This window comes from Cetorhinus maximus, chromosome 8 (assembly GCF_964194155.1).
Source record: "Cetorhinus maximus chromosome 8, sCetMax3.hap1.1, whole genome shotgun sequence".
NCBI lineage: Eukaryota > Metazoa > Chordata > Chondrichthyes > Lamniformes > Cetorhinidae > Cetorhinus > Cetorhinus maximus.
In genome coordinates, this window is record NC_135886.1 from 900,584 (window position 1) to 920,788 (window position 20,205).

The 20,205-nt window shown below is 42.5% G+C and overlaps 1 protein-coding gene across 1 annotated transcript in view; it reads left to right on the forward strand.

Annotated features, from left to right (window-relative positions):
* LOC144683229 (lumican) overlaps window positions 1-16,687 on the forward strand; it is a 52,009-nt gene extending 35,322 nt beyond the window's left edge. Inside the window, exons 4-5 of the mRNA XM_078546186.1 lie at window positions 16,096-16,381; window positions 16,434-16,687. Of these exons, the coding sequence (XP_078402312.1) occupies window positions 16,096-16,247 (152 nt within the window). The 3' untranslated portion in view covers window positions 16,248-16,381; window positions 16,434-16,687. The remainder of the gene's footprint in view (window positions 1-16,095; window positions 16,382-16,433) is intronic.
* Window positions 16,688-20,205: the final 3,518 nt, after the last annotated feature.

The window sequence follows — 20,205 nt, forward strand, 5'->3', positions numbered from 1 at the left end:
GGCTGTCCTCTTTTGCAGGGTGTTGGCGCTGACCACTGCTGCCACTGTCTCCCAAGCCATATTGGTGATGTTGCTGCCCATCTTGCGGCCAAAGAGAGGGCAGAGGACATCACGGCAAGCCTCCATGGCATTCAGAAGGTGCTTGAGGGACCCTTCACTTAACCAGGAGGCTTCAGTCTTTTTATTTTTTGGGGCCATCCTGTCTTCCATGCACCAACCCTGAGCTGGAAGCCCTGAGAGTTGCGCACGTGGTTGGACTTTAAATGTGGCGCCCAGTGTGATGAAGTGGCAAAGTGATGGCGGGCAAATGAAAACCTGCCCGCCGTGGAAACAGCGTGTCTGCTGGGAATGCGCAATTAATACAGCGGGTCTGGGACGATACAGCGTGAGAAGCAGCCATTGCAGCCGGTGGGTAAAACCTCATTTTATCTGCCCGCTACTGCACTTGGTGCAAATCTGAGATGATTCCGCCCTTAGGCACTTGTATCCCAAGCTCGAGATCTTTGCTACCTAACTTTAGACACCAGTTTTACAGGCGTCTGGATCAATATAAAAGAATTGGAATTCATCAAATTGACTTTTCCAACATTGCACGGACAGGCTTGAAATCAATTTACATACAGTTGCTGGCACTTTCTGTGCTCACAAAAATAAAGATTACGTGAGATTAAGTTCAAGACAGTAATTTAAATCAGGGCAGGGGGAAGGGATTCCGATGACATAATGACCTCTAATGTTGGAGCTATCTAAATCTGCTTCCTTTGCCTAGACTAAAGCCTTGAAATTACTCAACAGGCCTTGTGATACAGACTGTGTTAATCCTACAAGCAGTAAACAATTTGTCTGCTCTCTAGGCTCTGGAGTGTATAGGGCGCATAGGGGTGCATTTGTGCTGCTTGCACCCAGCATAGTGCTTCATCCAAAATGAGCATTTACTTGGGCCTTGATCCTACTTTGGCCCTTAGTCTTCTGTCTAGACAGGCTGTACCCACCCATTTTTCCGATAAGTATTCCCAATGGGTTGGATGTGCAGACGTGGGTAGAATCTCATCGCGCAGAAGGAGACTATTTGTCCCATCAGGCCTATGCTGACTCTTTGGAAGATTTAGCCGATTCATCTCACTCCCCTGCTCCATAACCCCTGCAATTTTCTCCACATCAAGTATTTATCCAATTCCCTTTCGAAGGTAATTTGCTTCCACCACCCTTTAAATTTCCTTTTCCTAATTTAATGCTGAAAAAAAGGGCTCGGGTGTTGAACTGAAATTATTGCAGCTGTGACCAGGTCACCAAGCCAGGTCTGTGACAATTTAAAAAACCCTTTGAAACTGTCTTTTTTAGGTAATGAAACACATAATTTTTCTAAATGTGCTCCCATATCTAAAGCAAGGAGAAGAAACAAGGTAAATAAAATATTTAAAACATATCTACTTGTGGGAAAGTAGTACAGAAAAAAACAGGCATATAAAAATAAAATTAAAGTCTTAATGCATATTTTAGTTCTGTAGGATTAATATTCCAGTAACTGCACAGTGGAACTCTATAATCCCAACTCTCCGATTCTCTGACAGATTGCCACAAGTGAAAGCTATGTTTGACTTGTTAAACTACACAATGGTCTTTTATTATCTTTATTGAATACAGACTGGGTGAGTTTTCTTACTCGTTCTGTAGAAAAGCAGTCTGGAACATTCTTTCAATTTGGGTTTGAACTTGGGGCATTTAACTCTACTATAAAATCATACCAAATTTTAAAAATGTCCAGAAGATTATATGGGATCACATAATCCATAATATAAGATTTTATAGGATAACATTACATATTACGATGCAGAAACCAGCCATTTGGCCCAACTAGTCCACGTCGGTGTTTATGCTCCACTCGAGATTCCTTCCATTTTCTTCATCCAACTTTATCGTGGTGACTCTCTATTCCCTTTTCCCTGGTGTGCTTGCCTAATTTCCCCTTAGATTATTCTATACTATTCTCTTCAACCACTCCCTGTGGTAGCGAGTGCCACATTCTCACCGCACTTTGCTTAAAGAATTTACTTCCGAGTTCCCTATTGGATTTCTTGGTGACTATCTTATATTGATGGCCTCTAGTTATGCTCTTCCCCTCAAGGGGAAATATTCTCCCTGCATTCACTCTATCAAAACCATTCATAATTTTAAATACCTCTATTAGGTCATCCCTCGACTTTCTTTTTCAAGATCCATTGAACCTCTCCCCCTGTTGTACAAGGCACTGAGCTGAATTTTGCTGTCGGTGAGCAGGGGGCGGGGCCCACTCGCCAACGCGTAAAATGACGCGGGATGATGTCGGGTGGAACTCCCGATGTCATCCCGCCCCATTTAAATTTTCAGGAAGGCGGGGGCTCAGCAAATTCTGCTGCGGGACCACTGACCTGTCAATGGCCAATTGAGGCCATTGACAGGATCAATTATACAATTAAAGGAGGTTGGCGGGTTGGCCAGGAGCCCCGGCGGGCAATATAAATAACATGAAACCTCATCCACCGGCAGGATGAGGTTTCATGTAGGGTTTAAAAATATTTAATAAACTTATTATGTAAATTATTAACATGTCCCATCTCATGTGACATTGTCACATGAGGGGGACACGTTAAGGATTTTTTTTTCTATTTTTAATATTTTTACAAGTGTCAGCGATCTGCTTGAGGCTGCACTTAGCCTCAGGGGGATGTGCGCTCTATTGTGCGCATGCGTGAAAGAGCACTCTCGCTTTTAGGGAATCCCCCCCGCCCGCACAGGGAGTGCATAGCGCTTCCCGGCGGACATCACGCTGGGTGGGCCTTAATTGACCTGCCCACTTAAAATGGCGGCGGGGCCCACTTCTCCGGCGGGGATCAGCTCCTCACCCGCCGGAGATTGGGTAGGGCTGACAGGCAGAAAATTCAGCCCACTGTAAAATAACTTACCAGTGGTGTCTCTCTCTCTCTCTCTAAATATTTACATTTTAATCCCTAGCATGCATATATTCACTCTCCTGGGTGGGAGAATTTGTATTTTGAGGCAGAGGTACTACCTGACTGAAACCCATATTGCATCCACCAGTCTGATAGATCCACAGCTCAATATGAATGTAGCAAGAACTGCATTATATTTCTCTCATTAATTGTATTCTGTTTGTTTTTTTTCTCCATGCTAAGAGGGATACTACCATACACCTAAGGCTCTCGTCTATCTGCTAAAAGGCCCATTCCATTTTATTGCCATACTCCTGAGATTGGATTATTACTGCAGTTACTTCCATCACAACCAAAGGAAGATGGACTTGCATTTCTATAGCACCTGGTGACCTCGTGTTGCCTCAAAGTGCTTTACAGCCAACAAAGTACCTTTGAACTCTAGTCACTGGTGTACTGTAGCGATTTACTTTATTGCAGGTGAAAAAAAAATATATATCACGGAACTTTCTTGTAAACAAAACAATAGAAATATTTTACAGTTTATGTAGAAACAGATGTGTGTAGGAAAAATCCCATGGTACGATAGAGAGAAGAGCAGGAGTGTTCAGGTCAACAGTTATCCCTAAACATCACTAAAACAAGTCATCTGTGCATTTATTTCATTTCTGTTTATGGGACCTTGCCATGTGCAAATTGCTTGCCATTTTTTCCTACATTGAAAAAGACTTGCATTTATATAGCACCTTTCATGCTCTCGGGATGTCTCAAAGTGCTTTACACTTAATTAAATGCTTTTGAAGTTTTGTCACTTATGTAATTTAGGAAACACAGCCAATTTGCACACAGCAAACTGGTAATGACCAGATAATCCATTTTTGTGATGTTGATTGAGAGATAAATATTGTCCAGCATATGAGGGCTAACGCCCTTGCTCTGTTTCAAAATAGTGCCCTGAAATCCTTCAAATAAACCTTAAAAAACAGACAGGGCCTTGGTTACTATTTCATCCAAAAGATGGCACCTCTGACAATACAGCACTCTCTCAGCACTACACTGAAGTACTAGCCTAGATTATGGCAGGGAGTGGGACTTGAACCCACAACCTTGTGACTCAGAAGTGTGAGTGCTCATAGCACAGATACAGACCATCCAGCACCAACTGGTCTATGTTCTACACAAGCTTCCTCCCAACCTAATTTAACTCAACCCATCAGCAAATACCTTTTATTCCTTTCTCCCTCATTTCTTTCCTAGCTTTCTCTAAAGGGCATCTATGCTATTCACCTTATCTGCTCCATGGTGACAGGTTCTGCATACTAACCAAGAATGGTAAAGTTGTTTCTTTTGAATTCTTTGTTGGATTGAGCAGTGACTATCTTAGATTTATTACCTCACAAATGGAAGGTTTTTTCTTTCTAAGAGTTTAATACAACTAAGCAAATGCTGCCTGATTTTGATGTTATGACTTGACACAAGGTAGTTGGCATAAAACAAATACACTGAAGCCCTCATTACCACAGCTGCTTGGGTAAGGGTCAAGAACAAGGATGGAATTACATGTTGGTCCTCCAGTCACTTAAAGCAAATGTTTCACAAAAGTAAACCATTTAGATTCAATTCTATAAAAGCACTACGTGTAAACATAATAAAATGTTAAAGACAAAATCCAGAACTAAAGCTAACAATGTGCAGACTCTCCAGGATTGTTAGACTCCTCATGATGTCACTGATAAACCTCGCATTGCAAAATATACAGATGCTTCCTTGAAGTAAATTGATCTGTGCTCAAGCAATGATGCCCACAAATTGCCAAGATATGCTTATATGAACATATGAAGGAGCAGGATTAGGCCATTCAGCCCCTCGAGCCTGCTGCGCCAGTTAATAAGGTCATGGCTGATCTGATAGTAACCTGAAATCTATATCCCACATACCCCCGATAACCTATCACCCCCTCGCTTACCAAGAATCTATCCACCTCTGCCTTAAAAATATTCAAAGACTCTGCTTCCACCATCTTTTCAGGAAGAGAGTTCCAAAGACTCATGACCCTCTGAGTGAAAAAACTTCACCCCATCTTTGTTTTAAATGGATGACCACTTATTTTTAAACAGTGACCCCTAGTTCTAGATTCTCCCACAAGTGGAAACATCCTCCCCACATCCACCCTGTCAAGACCCCTCAGAATCTTATATGTTTCAATCAAGTCTCCACTTACTCTTCTAAACTCCAGCGGATACAACCCTAGCCTGTCCAGCCTTTCCATACAAGACAACCTGCCCATTCCAGGTATTAATCTAGTAAACCCTCTTTGAACTGCTTCCAACGCATTTACATCCTTCCTTAAATAGGGTGACCATTACTGTAACAGTACTCCAGATGTGGTCTCACTAGTGCCCTATACAACTGAAGCATAACCTCCCTACTTTTGGATTCAATTCCCCTCACAATAAATGATACCATTCTATCAGCTTTGCTAATTACCAGCTGTACCTGCATACTAGCCTTTTGTGATTCATGCACTGGGACTCCCAGATCCCTCTGCACCTCAGAGCTCTGCAATCTCTCACCATTTAGATAATATGCTTCTCTTTTATTCTTCCTGCCAAAATGGACAATTTCACATTTTCCCACATTATGCTCCATTTGCTAGATCTTTGCCCACTCCCTTAACCTAGCTATATCTTTTCACAGCCTCCTTATGTCCTCTTCACAACTTACTTTCCTACTTATTTTTGTGTCATGAGCAAATTTGGCAACCATCCCTTCATCCCCTTCATCCAAGTCATTTGTATAAGTTGTAAACAGTTGAGGACCCAGCACTAATCCCCATGGCACACCACTCGTTACATCTTGCCAACCTGAAAATGACCCATTTATGCCTACTCTTGGCTTCCTGTTAGCCAGCCAATCTTCTATCCATGTGAATATGTTTCACGCTATCCCATAAGCTTTTATATTCTGCAATAGCCTTTGGTGTGGCACTTTATCAAATGCCTTCTGGAAATGTAAGTACAGCACATGTTACCCACAGCACATGTTACTTCCTCAAAGAACTCCAATAAGTTGGTTAAACATGTGGCAGGATTTTCCCCCTGTCAGGGGGGTTGTACGGGAGCGGGTGCAAGTGGGCGGGTTCCCAATTGGTGCCCCCGATTGGGGGCGCACTGCCGTTTTACATGGGCGGGCCAATTAAGGCCCACCCAGCATGAGCGCTGTGCACTCCCTGTGCGGGCAGTGGGAGGGGGTGGGATTCCCCGAGCCGGGGGTGTGTTCTTTCACACATGCCCACGAAAGAGCGCACAGATCTCCCTGAGGCAAAGTGCTGCCTCAGGGAGATCGGCTCAAGATTCAAAAGTTCATCAAAGGCAGAAAAAAATATTCCTGACATCTCCCCTCATGTGACACTGTCACATGAGCTGGGACATGTCAACTTCTTTTATTTAAATATTTTATACAAATTTTAAAACCCTCATGAAACCTCATCCCGCCCGTGGATGAGGTTTCATGTTTTATCTGAAGGCCGCCAACTTTAAGTTGGACGGGCAGCTCAGTTAATTGTTTTAATTGCTCGTTAACTGGCCTTAATAGGCCTTTGACAGTTCGGCGGGTGTGCAGCCGATTCAGCTGTGTGCCTACCGAACTGAAAACCTAAATTACGCGGGGTGACCTCAGGATGTAAGCCCCACCCCCGCTCGCCGACCGGAAAATGCAGCCCATGATTTCCCTTTCACAAAACCATGTTGACTCTGTCTGATGACTTTGGGCTTACCCAAGTGCCCTGCTACAACTTCTTTAATAACAGCTTCTAACATTTTCCCTATGACAGATGTTAAGCTAACTGGCCTGTGGTTTCCTGCTTTCTGTCCCCCTCCCTTTTTGAATAATGGAGTTACATTTGCTATCTTCCAATCTAATGGGAACTTCCCCAAATCTAGGGAATTTTGGAAAATTAAAGCCAATGCATCAACTATCTCACCGGACACTTCTTTTAAGACCCTAGGATGAAGCTCATCACGGATTCGGGCTCTTGTCAGCCGCAGGTCCAACAATTTACTCAGTACCACTTCTCTGGTGACTGTAGTTTTTCTGACTTCCTTCCCCACTTCCATTTCCTGGTTTATAGCTGCTTCTGGGATGTTACTTGTATCCCCGATAGTGAAGACTGATGCAAAATACCTGTTCAATTCATCCACCATCTCCTTGTTTTTCATTATCAATTCTCCAGACTCACTTTCCATAGGACCAACACTCACTTTGTTAACTCTTCTTTTTTAAATGTTTATAGAAACCCTTAATATCTGTTTTTATATTTCTGGCTAGCTTTCTCTTTCATTCTAATTTTTCCCTCCTTATTAGTCTTTTAGTCATTCTTTGCTGTTCCTTATATTCTGTCCAATCTTTTGACCTGCCACTTGTCTTTGCACAATTATATTCTTTGGCCAAAATTTTCGGGTTGGCGTGCGGGGTCTGGCCCCACCCACCAACGCATAAAATTACACGCGGTGATGCCGGGCATGTGTCCCGACATCACCACGTGTCATTCAGGTCTTCAGTTTGGCAGACGCACACCAGAGTCAGCTGCGCACCCGCCAAACTGTCAAAGGCCGATTAAGGCCATTTAAATAACAATTTAAATAATTAACATAGCTGCCTGTTCAACCTTAAGGTTGGCAGCCTTCACATTTATCATGGCCAGAATTTTCCCGTCGGCGATTTGGGGGCGGGGCCCGCTCGTCGAGGGGAAAATGACGTGGGATGATGTTGGGAGGAACCCCTGACATCATCCCGGTCCCTTTAAATCTTCAGGAAGGCGGGTGGACAGTGAAATCAGCTGTCTGCCTGCTGACCTGTCAATGGCCAATTGAGGCCATCGACAGGATAATTAAGATCATTAAAGACCTGCCCGTCCAACCTTAAGGCTGGCGGACAGGCCAGGAGCCCCAGCGGGATTCTGATAATACATCAAACCTCATCCACTAGCGGGATGAGATTTCATGTTCTGTTTAAAAACTTTAATAAAGTTTCAGTGCTTCTTATTAACATGTCCCATCTCGTGTGACATTGTCACATGAGGGGGACATGTTAATAATGTTTGTATTTTTCTATTTTTAGAGTTTTTTAACCTGTCACTAATCTCCCTGAGGCAGCACTTAGTCTCAGGGAGCAGTGCGCGCATGCGCAAAAAAGTGCACTTTGACAGGTGGGGATTCTCTCCCCCACCCCCCGCACAGGAGGCACATAGCGCTTCCCATTGGACAGGCCGCTGGGTGGGCCTTAATTGGCCCACCCACTCAAAATGGCAGCGGGGCCCGTTTCGGCGGCGGCGATCGGCTGCCTGCCCACCACTGAGCCAGTAGGGCCCGCCCGCCAACCGAGGGCAAAATTCTGCCCCATGAAACCTCATCCACGGGCGGGATGAGGTTTCATGAAGGTTTTTAAACTTCAATAAAAATTTTTAATAAAATTCATAGACATGTCCCAGTTCATGTCACATGAGGGGACATGTCTTAAAATTTTTTTTCTTTCTGTATTTAAATTTTTAATAATAAAATTGACCCCCCTGAGGCAGCTCTGTGCCTCAGGGAGATTTCTGCACTCTTTCGCATGCAGGCCCCGACTCAGCCTCCTCCCCCCCACCCGCACAGGGAGCGCTCAGCGCTTCTGGGTGCGCGTCACATTGGGCGGGCCTTAATTGGCCCCGCCCACATAAAATGGCAGCGCCCAGCCAACCGTGGGTGGTGATTGGCTGCACGCCCGCTCGCGCTCAGCCCCCCCCCCAACAGGAGAAAATTCTCCCCTTTATCTTTAAGATTGATAATATCTTTAACCTTTCTAGTTAACCATGGATGGTGTGTCTGTCCCTTGGACATTTTCTTATTTGTTGGAATGTATCTATTCTGTGTATTCCGAAATATCCCCTTAAATATTAGCCACTGCATCTCTATTGACCTATCCCTTAACCTAGTTTTCCAATTCACTTTAGCCAGCTTAGCTTTCGTGCCCTCATAATTACCCTTATTTAAGTTTAAAAACTTAGCCTCAGACCCACTCTCTCTCCCTCAAGCTGAATGTAAAATTCAATCATATTATGGTCGCTGCTTCCTAGGGGCATCTTCACTATGAGACCATTAATTACTCCCATCTCATTGCACAATACCAGGTCTAGTATAGCCTGCTCTCTGGGTGGCTCCAGAACATGCTGTTCTAAGAAACTATCCCAAAAACATTCAGTGTACTCCTCATCCAGACTACCTTTGCCATCTGACTTTTCCAGTCTATATATTAAAATCTCCCATGATTATCGCTGTGCCTTCCCGACAAGCTCCAATTATTCCTTCCTTTATGCTCAACCCTATCACATGGTTACTATTGGGGGGCCTGTGCACAACTCCCACAAGTGACTTTTTGCCTTTACCATTTCTCATCGTTGCCCAAACCATTTCCACATTCTGGTTTCCTGAACTTAGGTCATCCCTCTCTATTGTGCTAATACCATCATTAACTAACTGAACCACCCCTACACCTCTTCCTCGCTTCCTATCCTTCCTAAATATTCTGTACCTTTCAATATTCAGTTCCCAATCCATGTCCTCCTGCAGCCATGTCTCCATAATGGCTATCAAATCGTAATGATTTATATCTATATGCAGAGAATTTGTTTGTTTGCTGAGAATTATGCCTGAAGAACCAGATCCCTTTCCCAGAAACTTTACAAAAGTTTCAATCTTATCTTTCGACAAAGTATCTGTCCCTCTCTCCTGAACTGATTCATGCTGCAGAGGTGTTGATTGCCAGTTTTTATGCTGACAGCATTTTGGGAGGTAATCACTTGGTTAGAATTCACTGACAAAATGATTCCAGCCTAGGCCCTCTCTCACCACCTGTGCCACTCATCTCTCTCCTGTCACATCCTGTCTCCTCTAGTCCCTCAACACTGTTGCTGTCAAAGTTCAGCTGCTAATGGGCAAGGAGAAATAACTTGCATTTATATAACACCTTTTACAACCTCAGGAAATCACAAAGAGCTTTACAGCCAATGAAGTACATTTGAGGTGTAGTCACTGTTGTGATGTAGGAAACAGCCAACACATGGACAGCAATACCCCACAAGCAGCAATGTGGTCATAACTTATATGTTTTTCAGCTTTGGTGAGGGATAAATATTAGTTGGGGCACCAGGCTCTCTTTTGAATAGTGCCATGGAATCTTTTACTTTGTCCTGAAAGGGTTGATTTTATCTCAGTTTAGATATCTTTCCAATCCCCAGTGCCCCCCTTGGCACTAATGCTATCCACTGCATACAATGAATAGAAACTCTCACAAGAACAGCAGTTTCCAATTGCAGAAGTTGCAGAACTGGATCAATGCCATTTGCTGACAGAAAATCAGGACAATGTTTGCTGATAAAAATCAGGGCAAACAGGGTCCTCTCATCACAATATTCCTCTCGCTTCCTTGACTCTTAACTGAATCTGCCTACTAATGACTAGATGACTAACAGACAAACTGATTCCCCCAGCCAGGGTGATAACAAAGACAGAGAAACTCATTCTACCGGGAAAAGTGTTGACTGCCACCATCTTGCTCCTAAGGAAAACAATAGATTTGGGCCAGGAGCACAGAAACTGCTTGGGAGGCTGCAGTTAACTCATTAATGGGCCACATCTGATGACCCTATGCTTCTAACCTTTTGGATCATTTTAATATTACATTTCTAGCCTCACAGCTCAGACTGCTGCTTTAACACCAACTGGAAAGAATTCTAGCGGCTTCCAGCTGACCAGGCAGCTGGCCATCATCTCCCAACTCCTTGAAGCCTGTTTGATTTTAAAAGTCTCTGATTATCACCTGCCAAGCAGCCTAAGCACAGAAACTCCATCATGAAGCATTGTTATTCATTTCAAGGGCTCTCGTATTACTGTCCCCAACCAGAAACTCACCTGGACTGAACTCCGCCACAAGGGAAACATCCTCTGGACTTTGACCTCTTGGACCCTGGAAATCACATGAACTAATATACATTTCTGTGGTTCTTTTATTGTTGTTACGCACAATTGTAAATCTTCCTCTTTTCTATGCCCCCTTACTGTCTCTGTGTGTGTGTGTGTGTGTGTGTGTGTTTGAGTGTATTATGACACAGACGATGGTAAGGGCTGAGTTATTCAAATCCCAGAGGGAAACTTGAAACAACTGTCATAACCCATTTTTGCAATTTGTATGTTTTGAGATCCAGGCTTTGAATTCAGACCACCGAGTCTCAAGATTTTTTTTTTATAAAACTAAATTAAACATGTATTAATACAAGAAAGATTGCAAGCACATACATATGACTAAAAAATTACTACTATAATAACTACAAAAATCCTCTAATTAATCTGACTCTCAGTTGCACCCCCGTTAAGGCAACAATAAATCTCATAGATTTAAAGAGACACCTTTCCACACCCTGGACAGTTGCATTCAAAGTGAGTTCCTTTCAACTCTGGTTCCTTGCAGACAGCAGCTTGAGGCTTACAGACTTTAGGCTTCTCACACTTGTTGGATTTTAAAATGCCTTACACACAATCTCCTTTCTCCTTTATACATATCTTTCTCTTTGAATGTAAATTTTCCATTGGATCACTGGGCTTTTAACTTTACCTCTTCTAATAATAACATCCTTTCATCCCACCAATTTTATTAGTAAGCTGAAAAGAAAACACATTGCTCGGCATCTTCTAGCTAGGTGTAAGATTTCACCCATAGTCTTGAATGGTTTCTTTTAACAAATGAAAATTTACACTTTACCTTCTACCCTCCTTATGTTTACCTAATTAACATCTCAAAACTACTATACATCAAAGCACCCAGACTAGCTGGCTTTAATCCAATTAAGACACACATTGACACCGCATAGGCACAGACCCCACTAGAAATCTACTCTAAAAAATAATTTCCAATAACATTTAGAGACAGTAATATCTCTTCATGACTGTACGTGTGTGTGTGTGTGTGTGGTTGCGAACACTAACCCCCAGATTTAAATGTGAATAAGCTAACCTTCTGAGTTAATCATATCACAGGTTTGTTGAGAGTTATTATTAAATTGGATCACACAAACTGAGGGTTTGGGGGAAGCACGCCACATAAGAACATAAGAAATAGGGACAGGTGTAGACCATTCAGCCCCTCAAGCCTGCTCCACCATTCAATAAGATCATGACTGATGATCTTGTGTTTCGATTTCCACATTCCCACCTAACCCCGATAGCTTTTGATTCCCTTGCCTAACAAGAATCTGTCTACCTCTGCTTTGCAAATATTCAATGACCCCGCCTCCACCACCTTCTGAGGCAGAGAGTTCCAAAGTCGCACAGCCCCCTGAGAGAAAAAAATTCTCATCTCTGTCCTAAGAGGACGGCCCCTTATTTTAAAACAGTGCCCCCTAGTTCTGGACTCACTCCCAAGAGGAAACATCCTTTCAAAGTCCACCTTGTCAAGGCCGCTCAGGATCCTGTATACTTCAATCAAATCACCCCTCAATCCTCATTAGACAACACATTCATTCCAGGTATCAATCTAGTAAACCTCCACTGAACCGTCTCCAATGCATTTACATCCTTCCTTAAATAAGGAGACCAAAACTGCACACAGTATTCGAGATGCTGTCTCACCAATGCCCTGTATAACTGAAGTATAACACCCTGAGTTTTATGTTCAATTCCTCTCATAATAAAGGATAGCATTCCATTAGCCTTCTTTATTATTTGCTGTACCTGCATACTAACTGTATGTGACTCATGGAGGAGAATTTTCTTCCGCGATCGGCTGCGCACCCCTATTTTACATGGGCGGGCCAATTAAGGCCCGCCCAGCACGATACCTGTGCGGGCGGTGGGAGGAGGGAGAGTCATGGCGAGCGCCCTTTCACGCACGTGCATGAAAGAGCACAGAAATCTCCCTGAGGCGGCTCTGTGCCTCAGGGAGATTAACTTCATATTGAGAATTTTCAATAAAGAAAGTAAAAATCATTTACACATGTCCCCTCAAGTGACAGTGTTGGGACATGTTTATAAAATGAGCAAAATTTATTAATTTACTAAAAGCTTCATGAAGAGGCTTCATGAAAAATGCGAAGGCCGCCTGGGCTCTTCGCCTGCCCGCCAACCTTAAGGATGGACGGGCAGCATTGAGAGTTAGTTTAATTGATTTATTAGTGGCCTTAACTGGCCTTTGACAGTTTGGCAGACGCGCAGCTGTCTCCGGCGCATGCTCACCGAACGGAAGATCTGAATGACGCGCAGTGATGTTGGTATGCACGCCCGACATCACCGTGCGTCATTTTATGCCTCGGCATGTGGGCACCGCCCCTGCACACCGACGTGAAAATTCTCCCCATGTACTAGAACACCTAGATCCCTCTGCACCTCAGAATTATGCAGCCGTTCCCCATTTAAGTAATACTCTGCTTTTTTATTCCTGCCAAAGTGAACAGCTTCGCATTTTCCCACATTATAGTCCATTTGCCAGATCTTCGCCCATTCACTCAACCTATCTATATCCATCTGCAATCTCCTCATGTCCTCTTCACAACATACTTTCCTACCTATCTTTGTTTAGCTACCATATCTTCACTCCCCTTTTCTAAATCATTGATGTAAATCATAAAAGGTTGAGGCTCCAGCACAGACCCCTGTGGGACTCCACCCATCACATCCTGCCAATTCGAAAAAGACCCGTTTATGCATACTCTCTGCCTTCTGCCAGCCAGCCAATCCTCTATCCATGCTAATATGTTACCCCCACACCATGTGCTTTTATTTTCTGTAATAACCTTTGATGTGTCATCTTATCAAGTGCCTTCTGCAAATCCAAGTATGGTACATCTACAGGCTCCCCTTTATCCACTGGACATGTTACTCCTTCAAAAAACTCCAATAAATTGGTTAAACATGATTTTCCTTTCACAAACTATGCTGACTCTTTCCAATTGCCTTGAGCTCTGCTAAGTGCCCAGCTATAACCTCCTTAATGATTGATTCTAACAACTTCCCCACGACAGATGTCAAGCTAACTGGCCTATAGTTTCCTGTTTTCTGCTTCCCTCCCTTCCTGAATAGAGGGGTTATATGTGCTAATTATGGAACCTTTCCAGAATCTAGCCAATTTTGGAAAATTACCACCAGCTGCCTCATTAGTCACCCCTGTTAAGACCCTAGGGTGTAGTCCATCAGGACCCGGAGAATTGCAAGCCCACAGCTCCATCATTTTGCTCAGTACCATTTCCCTAGTGATTTCAATTTCACCAAGTTCATCCCTCCCTTTCACCTGCTGATTTGCAGCTATTACTGGAATGTTTTTTTAATCATCTATAGTGAACGCAGAAGCAAAATATTTGTTCATTTCTTCCACCATTTCCTTTTTATCTACTATTAACTCCCCACTGTCACTCTCTAGAGGACCAACACTCATGTTACTTACTATTTTTCTTTTTAATTACATGTAGAAATTCTTGCTATCCAATTTTACATTTCTAGCTAGCTTTCTCTCTGACTCTAATTTCTTTCTCCTCGGCCAGAAATTTCCCCCCATCGGGGGAGGGGTGGTGCGGGGGCGGGTGCGAACCCAGTCGGGTCCACGCTGCCATTTTACATGGGCGGGCCAATTAAGGCTGAGTATGTGTGCGAAAGAATGCAGAGATCTCCCTGAGGCACGGAGGTGCCTCAGGGAGATTTGTTTAAGTTATGGAAATTTGAATAAAGGTGGGAAAAAAATTTAAGGACATGTCCCCTCTTGTGAAACTGTCACATGAGCAGGGACATGTCCATTATTTATTTCAAAAATTTTTATTTAAATAATAAACCATTCATGAAACCTCATCCCGCCCATGGACAATGCGAAGGCCGCCTGGGCTCTTCGCCTGCTGCCTGCAAACCTTAAGGTTGGACCAGCAGCTCAGTTAATCACTTTAATTAACTTTAACAGGCCTTTTTAACAGGTCAGCTGCACACCCGCCGAACTGAATATCTGAATGATGTGTGGTGACGTCGGGACACCCGCCCGACATCATCGTGCGTCATTTAACGCGTCGGCGAACGGGCCCTGCACCCTGCTCACCAACAGGAAAATGCTGCCTCTGATTAACCTTTTAGTCATTTTCTACAGTTTTTTATATCCTGTCCAGTCATTTGTCCTGCTACTCATCTTTGCGGAGTTGTATGTTTTTTCCTTAAGTTTGGTGCTTTCCTTAACTTCTTTAGTTAACCATGGATGGTGGGTCCTCCCCTTAGACTTTTTCTTTAAAATAGGAATGTACTTATGCTGAATACTCTGAAATATCCCCTTAAATGTTTGCCACTGCTTTTCTATTAATCTATCCTCTAGCCTTGTTTCCCAGTTCACTTCAGCTAGCTCAGCTTTCATCCCCAATAAGTTGCCCTTATTTAAGTTTAAGATACTAGTCTTAGACCCACTCTCCTCCCTTTCAAATAGATGTAAGATTCAATCATATTGTGGCCGCTGTTATCTAGTCTGAGGTCATTAATTAATCCTGTCACATTACCCAATATCAAGCCTAATATAACCTGCTCTCTGGTTGGTTCCAGAACATGCTGCTCTAAGAAACTACCTCAAAAGCATTCTAAGAACTCCTCATCCAGGCTATTACTGCCAATCTGATTTTTCCAGTTTATGTGTAGATTAAAATCACCCATGATTATTGCTGTCCCTTTATCACAAGCGCCCGATATTTTCTCTTGAATACTTTGTCCTACACAGTGGGACAAAGCTTACTTTAAAAATAATTCAAAGACACCTCTGCTTATGGGCAGACAGGAAGAGGATAAACAAGTTCAGCTCTCCCCCCACCCCCCCACCCCCCACCTTAAACCAGCTTATATTTCACCCCTCTCCTATTTTTACTTAGTTCTGTTCTAGGGTCATGAGGACTTGAAACGTCAACTTTGTTCTTCTCCGCCGATGCTGCCAGACCTGCTAAGTTTTTCCAGGTATTTCTGTTTTTGTTTTGGATTTCCAGCATCTGCAGTTTTTTGTTTTTAAACAAGTTCAGTTTCTCTCTCGCCTATTGGTAACATCATGCTTATGGATTTCTGTAAAAATCAGGTTTGATAAATCGGTTCTTTGTTGTTCATAGTAATCTCTCCTATGTTCTTTCATGCAGAGTTTAACATAACCAGCTTCTGTCGCAAAGTAAGCCCGATGGATTATTCTCAGTTGAGGATTCTCCGGTTAGATGGGAACAAACTAACCTACAGCCAAATTCCCAGTGACTGGATGTGGTGTTTAAGAGCAATCACTAAAATTATTGTGTAGGCCGACTGCAAAACGCCAAGGACTTGGCTGGGAATGTAACTGTCTACATGTAGTATGGAGTATTGTAAGAGCCTCTTGTTACTGTATTCTTGATATTGTGAATGTTTGCATATAATTGGCCTGATCCTTGCACTGTCCCCAATTACATCATAGTTATCATAAAAATAAATAGTTCCTATTAAAGAGGCACCTTCTGACATGGCTAGGTAACATCCCAAAAATTACATCACATGGTTCACCCAGAGGAGTGACAGATCAGGTCAGAAATAAAAGCAGAAAATGTAATCGCTGGGTCCCAGAAAAGTTAAGTTAACTTGTCTCTTTCAGCAGCTGACTGACTTGCTGCATAATTATAGCATTTTCTGTATTTACTTCAGATTTCCAGTATTTCTAAGCACTTTTGTGGCAGGAAATACGGGGTGCGATCTTCTGGCCCCGCCTGTCACTGGAACGTCCGGTCCTGCCGAAAGTCAATGGGCTTTTGGCTGGGTCGCCCCACCCCCCACGGCGGGTCCCACCACAAGAGGGCTGGAAAATCCCGGCCATGGGCCCAGCAGATCTGACCTGATTGACTCCTCATCATTAACACTTGCAGCTTTTCAAAAGCAAACTTGCAATTTGAAGTGTGCATGAGTATTGTGAGCCCTTGAGTTTAACACAAGTTTATGTTGTATGCCAATGAAAGCATTTTCTCTTCTCCCAGAGGTGGAATAGTAGTTTATGAAAGTGAGAAAACTAAAATAAACATCTATATCAGATCCCCAAATTTACAGTGGGCTAGATGGCTCTTGAGGGTGTGATATTCACATGAAGGATGCCCTACATGTAATCAGGCACATTCATTCACAGGATATTTGGTTTACAATGAATTGTCAAAAATAATAGAATTGTAGGGCATAGAAGAAAGACCTGTGACCAGTTGTTTCTGTTAAGGTTTTGAAAGAGCTATTCAATTAGTTCCACTTCTCTGCTCTTTTACTATATACAATTCCCTTTTGAAAATTACTATTGAAACTTTTTCTTTATATTTTTAGGTAATGCATCCATAACTCATAAAAGTTGGTCTTTAATATTAAGTAAAAATTTATCAACAATTGACTTACATCTTTTCTTCATCTGCATTCAGTCAAAACTCAAGGAATGCCTTGGATTGCTCATGACTGATCATATGCCATTTCCATTATTTTTAAATCTAAAACTAAAACTTTGTTAGTCTTTCCACCCCACCCCCACTAGAGCTGTACCTTGAGTATCCTGTCTTCCATTCTTAATTAGCACTTTTCTTAGACAATATCACCACCTTCAACACCTCTTTGATCCTTTTGTCTGTGACATCTTTTGATTATCTGCTCCTATCACTGCTTGCTTATCTCCACAATCACCACACCCTCAACTTCTCTCTCCCCCCGCCCCCCCACCTTAAACCAGCTTATATTTCACCTTTCTCCTGACTATGCTTCAGTTCTGCCAAAGGGTCAGGAAGACTCGAAACATTAACTGATTTCTTCTCCACCGATGCTGCCAGACCTGCTGAGTTTTTCCAGGTAATTCTGTTTTTGTTTTGCCATTTTAAAATGATGGGAGCTTTAAACCATATAATGCATAATGTATTATTCTGCTATTGCTAAACTTGTCTGCCCTTTTAAAGTCACTAAATGTAATTGCTAAATATAATTAACTAAACAAAGACTGAGGTCCACCTTGTCAAGGCCGATCAGGATCCTGCATACTTCAATCAAATCACCCCTCACTCTTCTAAACTCCAGTGGAAACAAGCCCAGTCTGTCCAAACTTTTCTCATTAGACAACCCACTCATTCCAGGTATCAATCTAGTAAACCTCCTTTGTTCCGCCTCCAATGCATTTACATCCTTCCTTAAATAAGGAGACCAAAACTGCACACAGTATTCAAGGTGCAGTCACACCACTGCCCTGTGTAACTGAAGTATAACATCCTTACTTTTATGTTCAATCCCTCTCGTAATAAAGGATAGCATTCTATTAGCCATCTTAATACTTGCTATACCTGCATACTAACTTTTTGTGACTCATGTACTAGAACACCTAGATCCCTCGGCACCTCAGAATTATGCAGCTGTTCTCCATTTAAGTAATACTCTGCTTTTTTGTTCTTCCTGCCAAAGTGAACAACTTCACATTTTCCCACAATAAACTCCATTTGCCAGATCTTCGCCCACTCACTCAACCAATCTATATCCATCTGCAACCTCCTCATGTCCTCTTCGCAACATGCTTTCCTACCTATCTTTGTGTCATCTGCAAATTTAGCTACCATGTGTTCACTCCCCTCATCTAAGACATTGATGTAAATTGTAAAAAGTTGAGGTCCCAGTACAGACCCCTGCAGGACTCCACTCGTCACATCCTGCAAATCCGAAAAGACCCATTTATGCCTACTCTCTGCTTTCTGTCAGCCAGCCAATCCTCTATCCATGCTAATATGTTACCCCCTACATCATGCGCTTTTATTTTCTGTAATAATCTTTGATGTGGCACCTTATCAAACGCCTTCTGGAAATCCAAGTTCAGCACATCTACAGGCTACCCTGAAGCAAATGCTGAAAATACCCAGCAAGTCTTGGCCTGAAACATTAACTCTGTTTCTATCTCCATAGCTGCTAGCAGACCTGCTGGGTATTTCCAGCATTCTCTGCTTTTATTTCCGATTACCAGCCTTTGCAGTATTTTATATTAGGATTGAAATGTTACTTGGTGAGGGCAATTTGCCAATTTGAAGGTGTTTGGAAATCTCTGGCTTCAGGTTAGAATCAAAAACAGGATAACAATTTTAGTTCCACGTTGATACAATGAAGTGTGATGTTTGAAATGCAACAGACATTCCAGAGAGATTATTTGTGGTGTTACACTTAAAACTATCTAACAAATATGTTGTGAATATGCGGCTTGTATTTTAAGAGCCCAAAAGATCCAATGTTATGACTTATGACTAATTGCTGTATCCATATTTATAACCAAGACTTCTAATTTGTTACAGCAATAAAAACAAATCACCCTAATTCAAGTACTTGTGCTAGTGAATTGTACAATGAGTTGGAACATACATAAAGAACAGCACCTTTATTCATCAAGTCTTCTGTTCCCCAGTAATCATTCAAAGCAGATTTACAGTCAGCAAAATTCTTCAGGTCATTTTTCAGTGACTAGGTAATACTTCTAAGTTCAATTATACAACTGAATGACAGCTATTGACTGGCAGAAGCACAATTCATTTATTCCCCTTGATTGTAAGGATAGGCTTTGAAAAATGCAGTCACCAAAACAAAGAATGTATTTCAAATGCCAGCCTAGGCAGAGCTTTAGCCTGTAGACCTTTCTCAGCCTTATGATCTGTAGATAGTTCCATTCTGTTTCAGAAGATCATGGCACAGAACAACCTTTCGAAGTGCCCTTCATCAAATTAAACCGTTTTCTTAAAGTGACCGTGGGGTGAAGTTGCTCATGGTTTTTGCCCTCTCCCACCATAACTTTGACAGTATCGGTGGGACCGGCACCAAACTTCTGCCAACGGAGGGAAGGAGGCCCAAAGGACATTTTTGCCTTTGTCAGAATGAGAAATGTCATTGTTGCAGAACAAAACACTTCTTTATTTTAGGGTTCTGGTGCAAAACAGAAGCTAGTTCTTAAGCCATAGGCCAAATGCAAAACACATTTCCTTTCCACAGTGGCTTAAACAAAATTCCAGAAAAAGTACTTCCAACTACACTCCTGACATTTCTATTTTCCACTTCAGATAACCCTGAAATTAGAATTGTAATGCCAGCTCATTTTCAGCTAGAAATCTTGTAGCCACAAGGGAAAGAAACCTGCCTCAGTCTTCAGTGGATTTGACATCATTCCAAAGCAGAAACAACAGTTCTTTCAACCTAAACAGAATTACCTGGAAAAACTCAGCAGGTCTGGCAGCATTGGTGGAGAA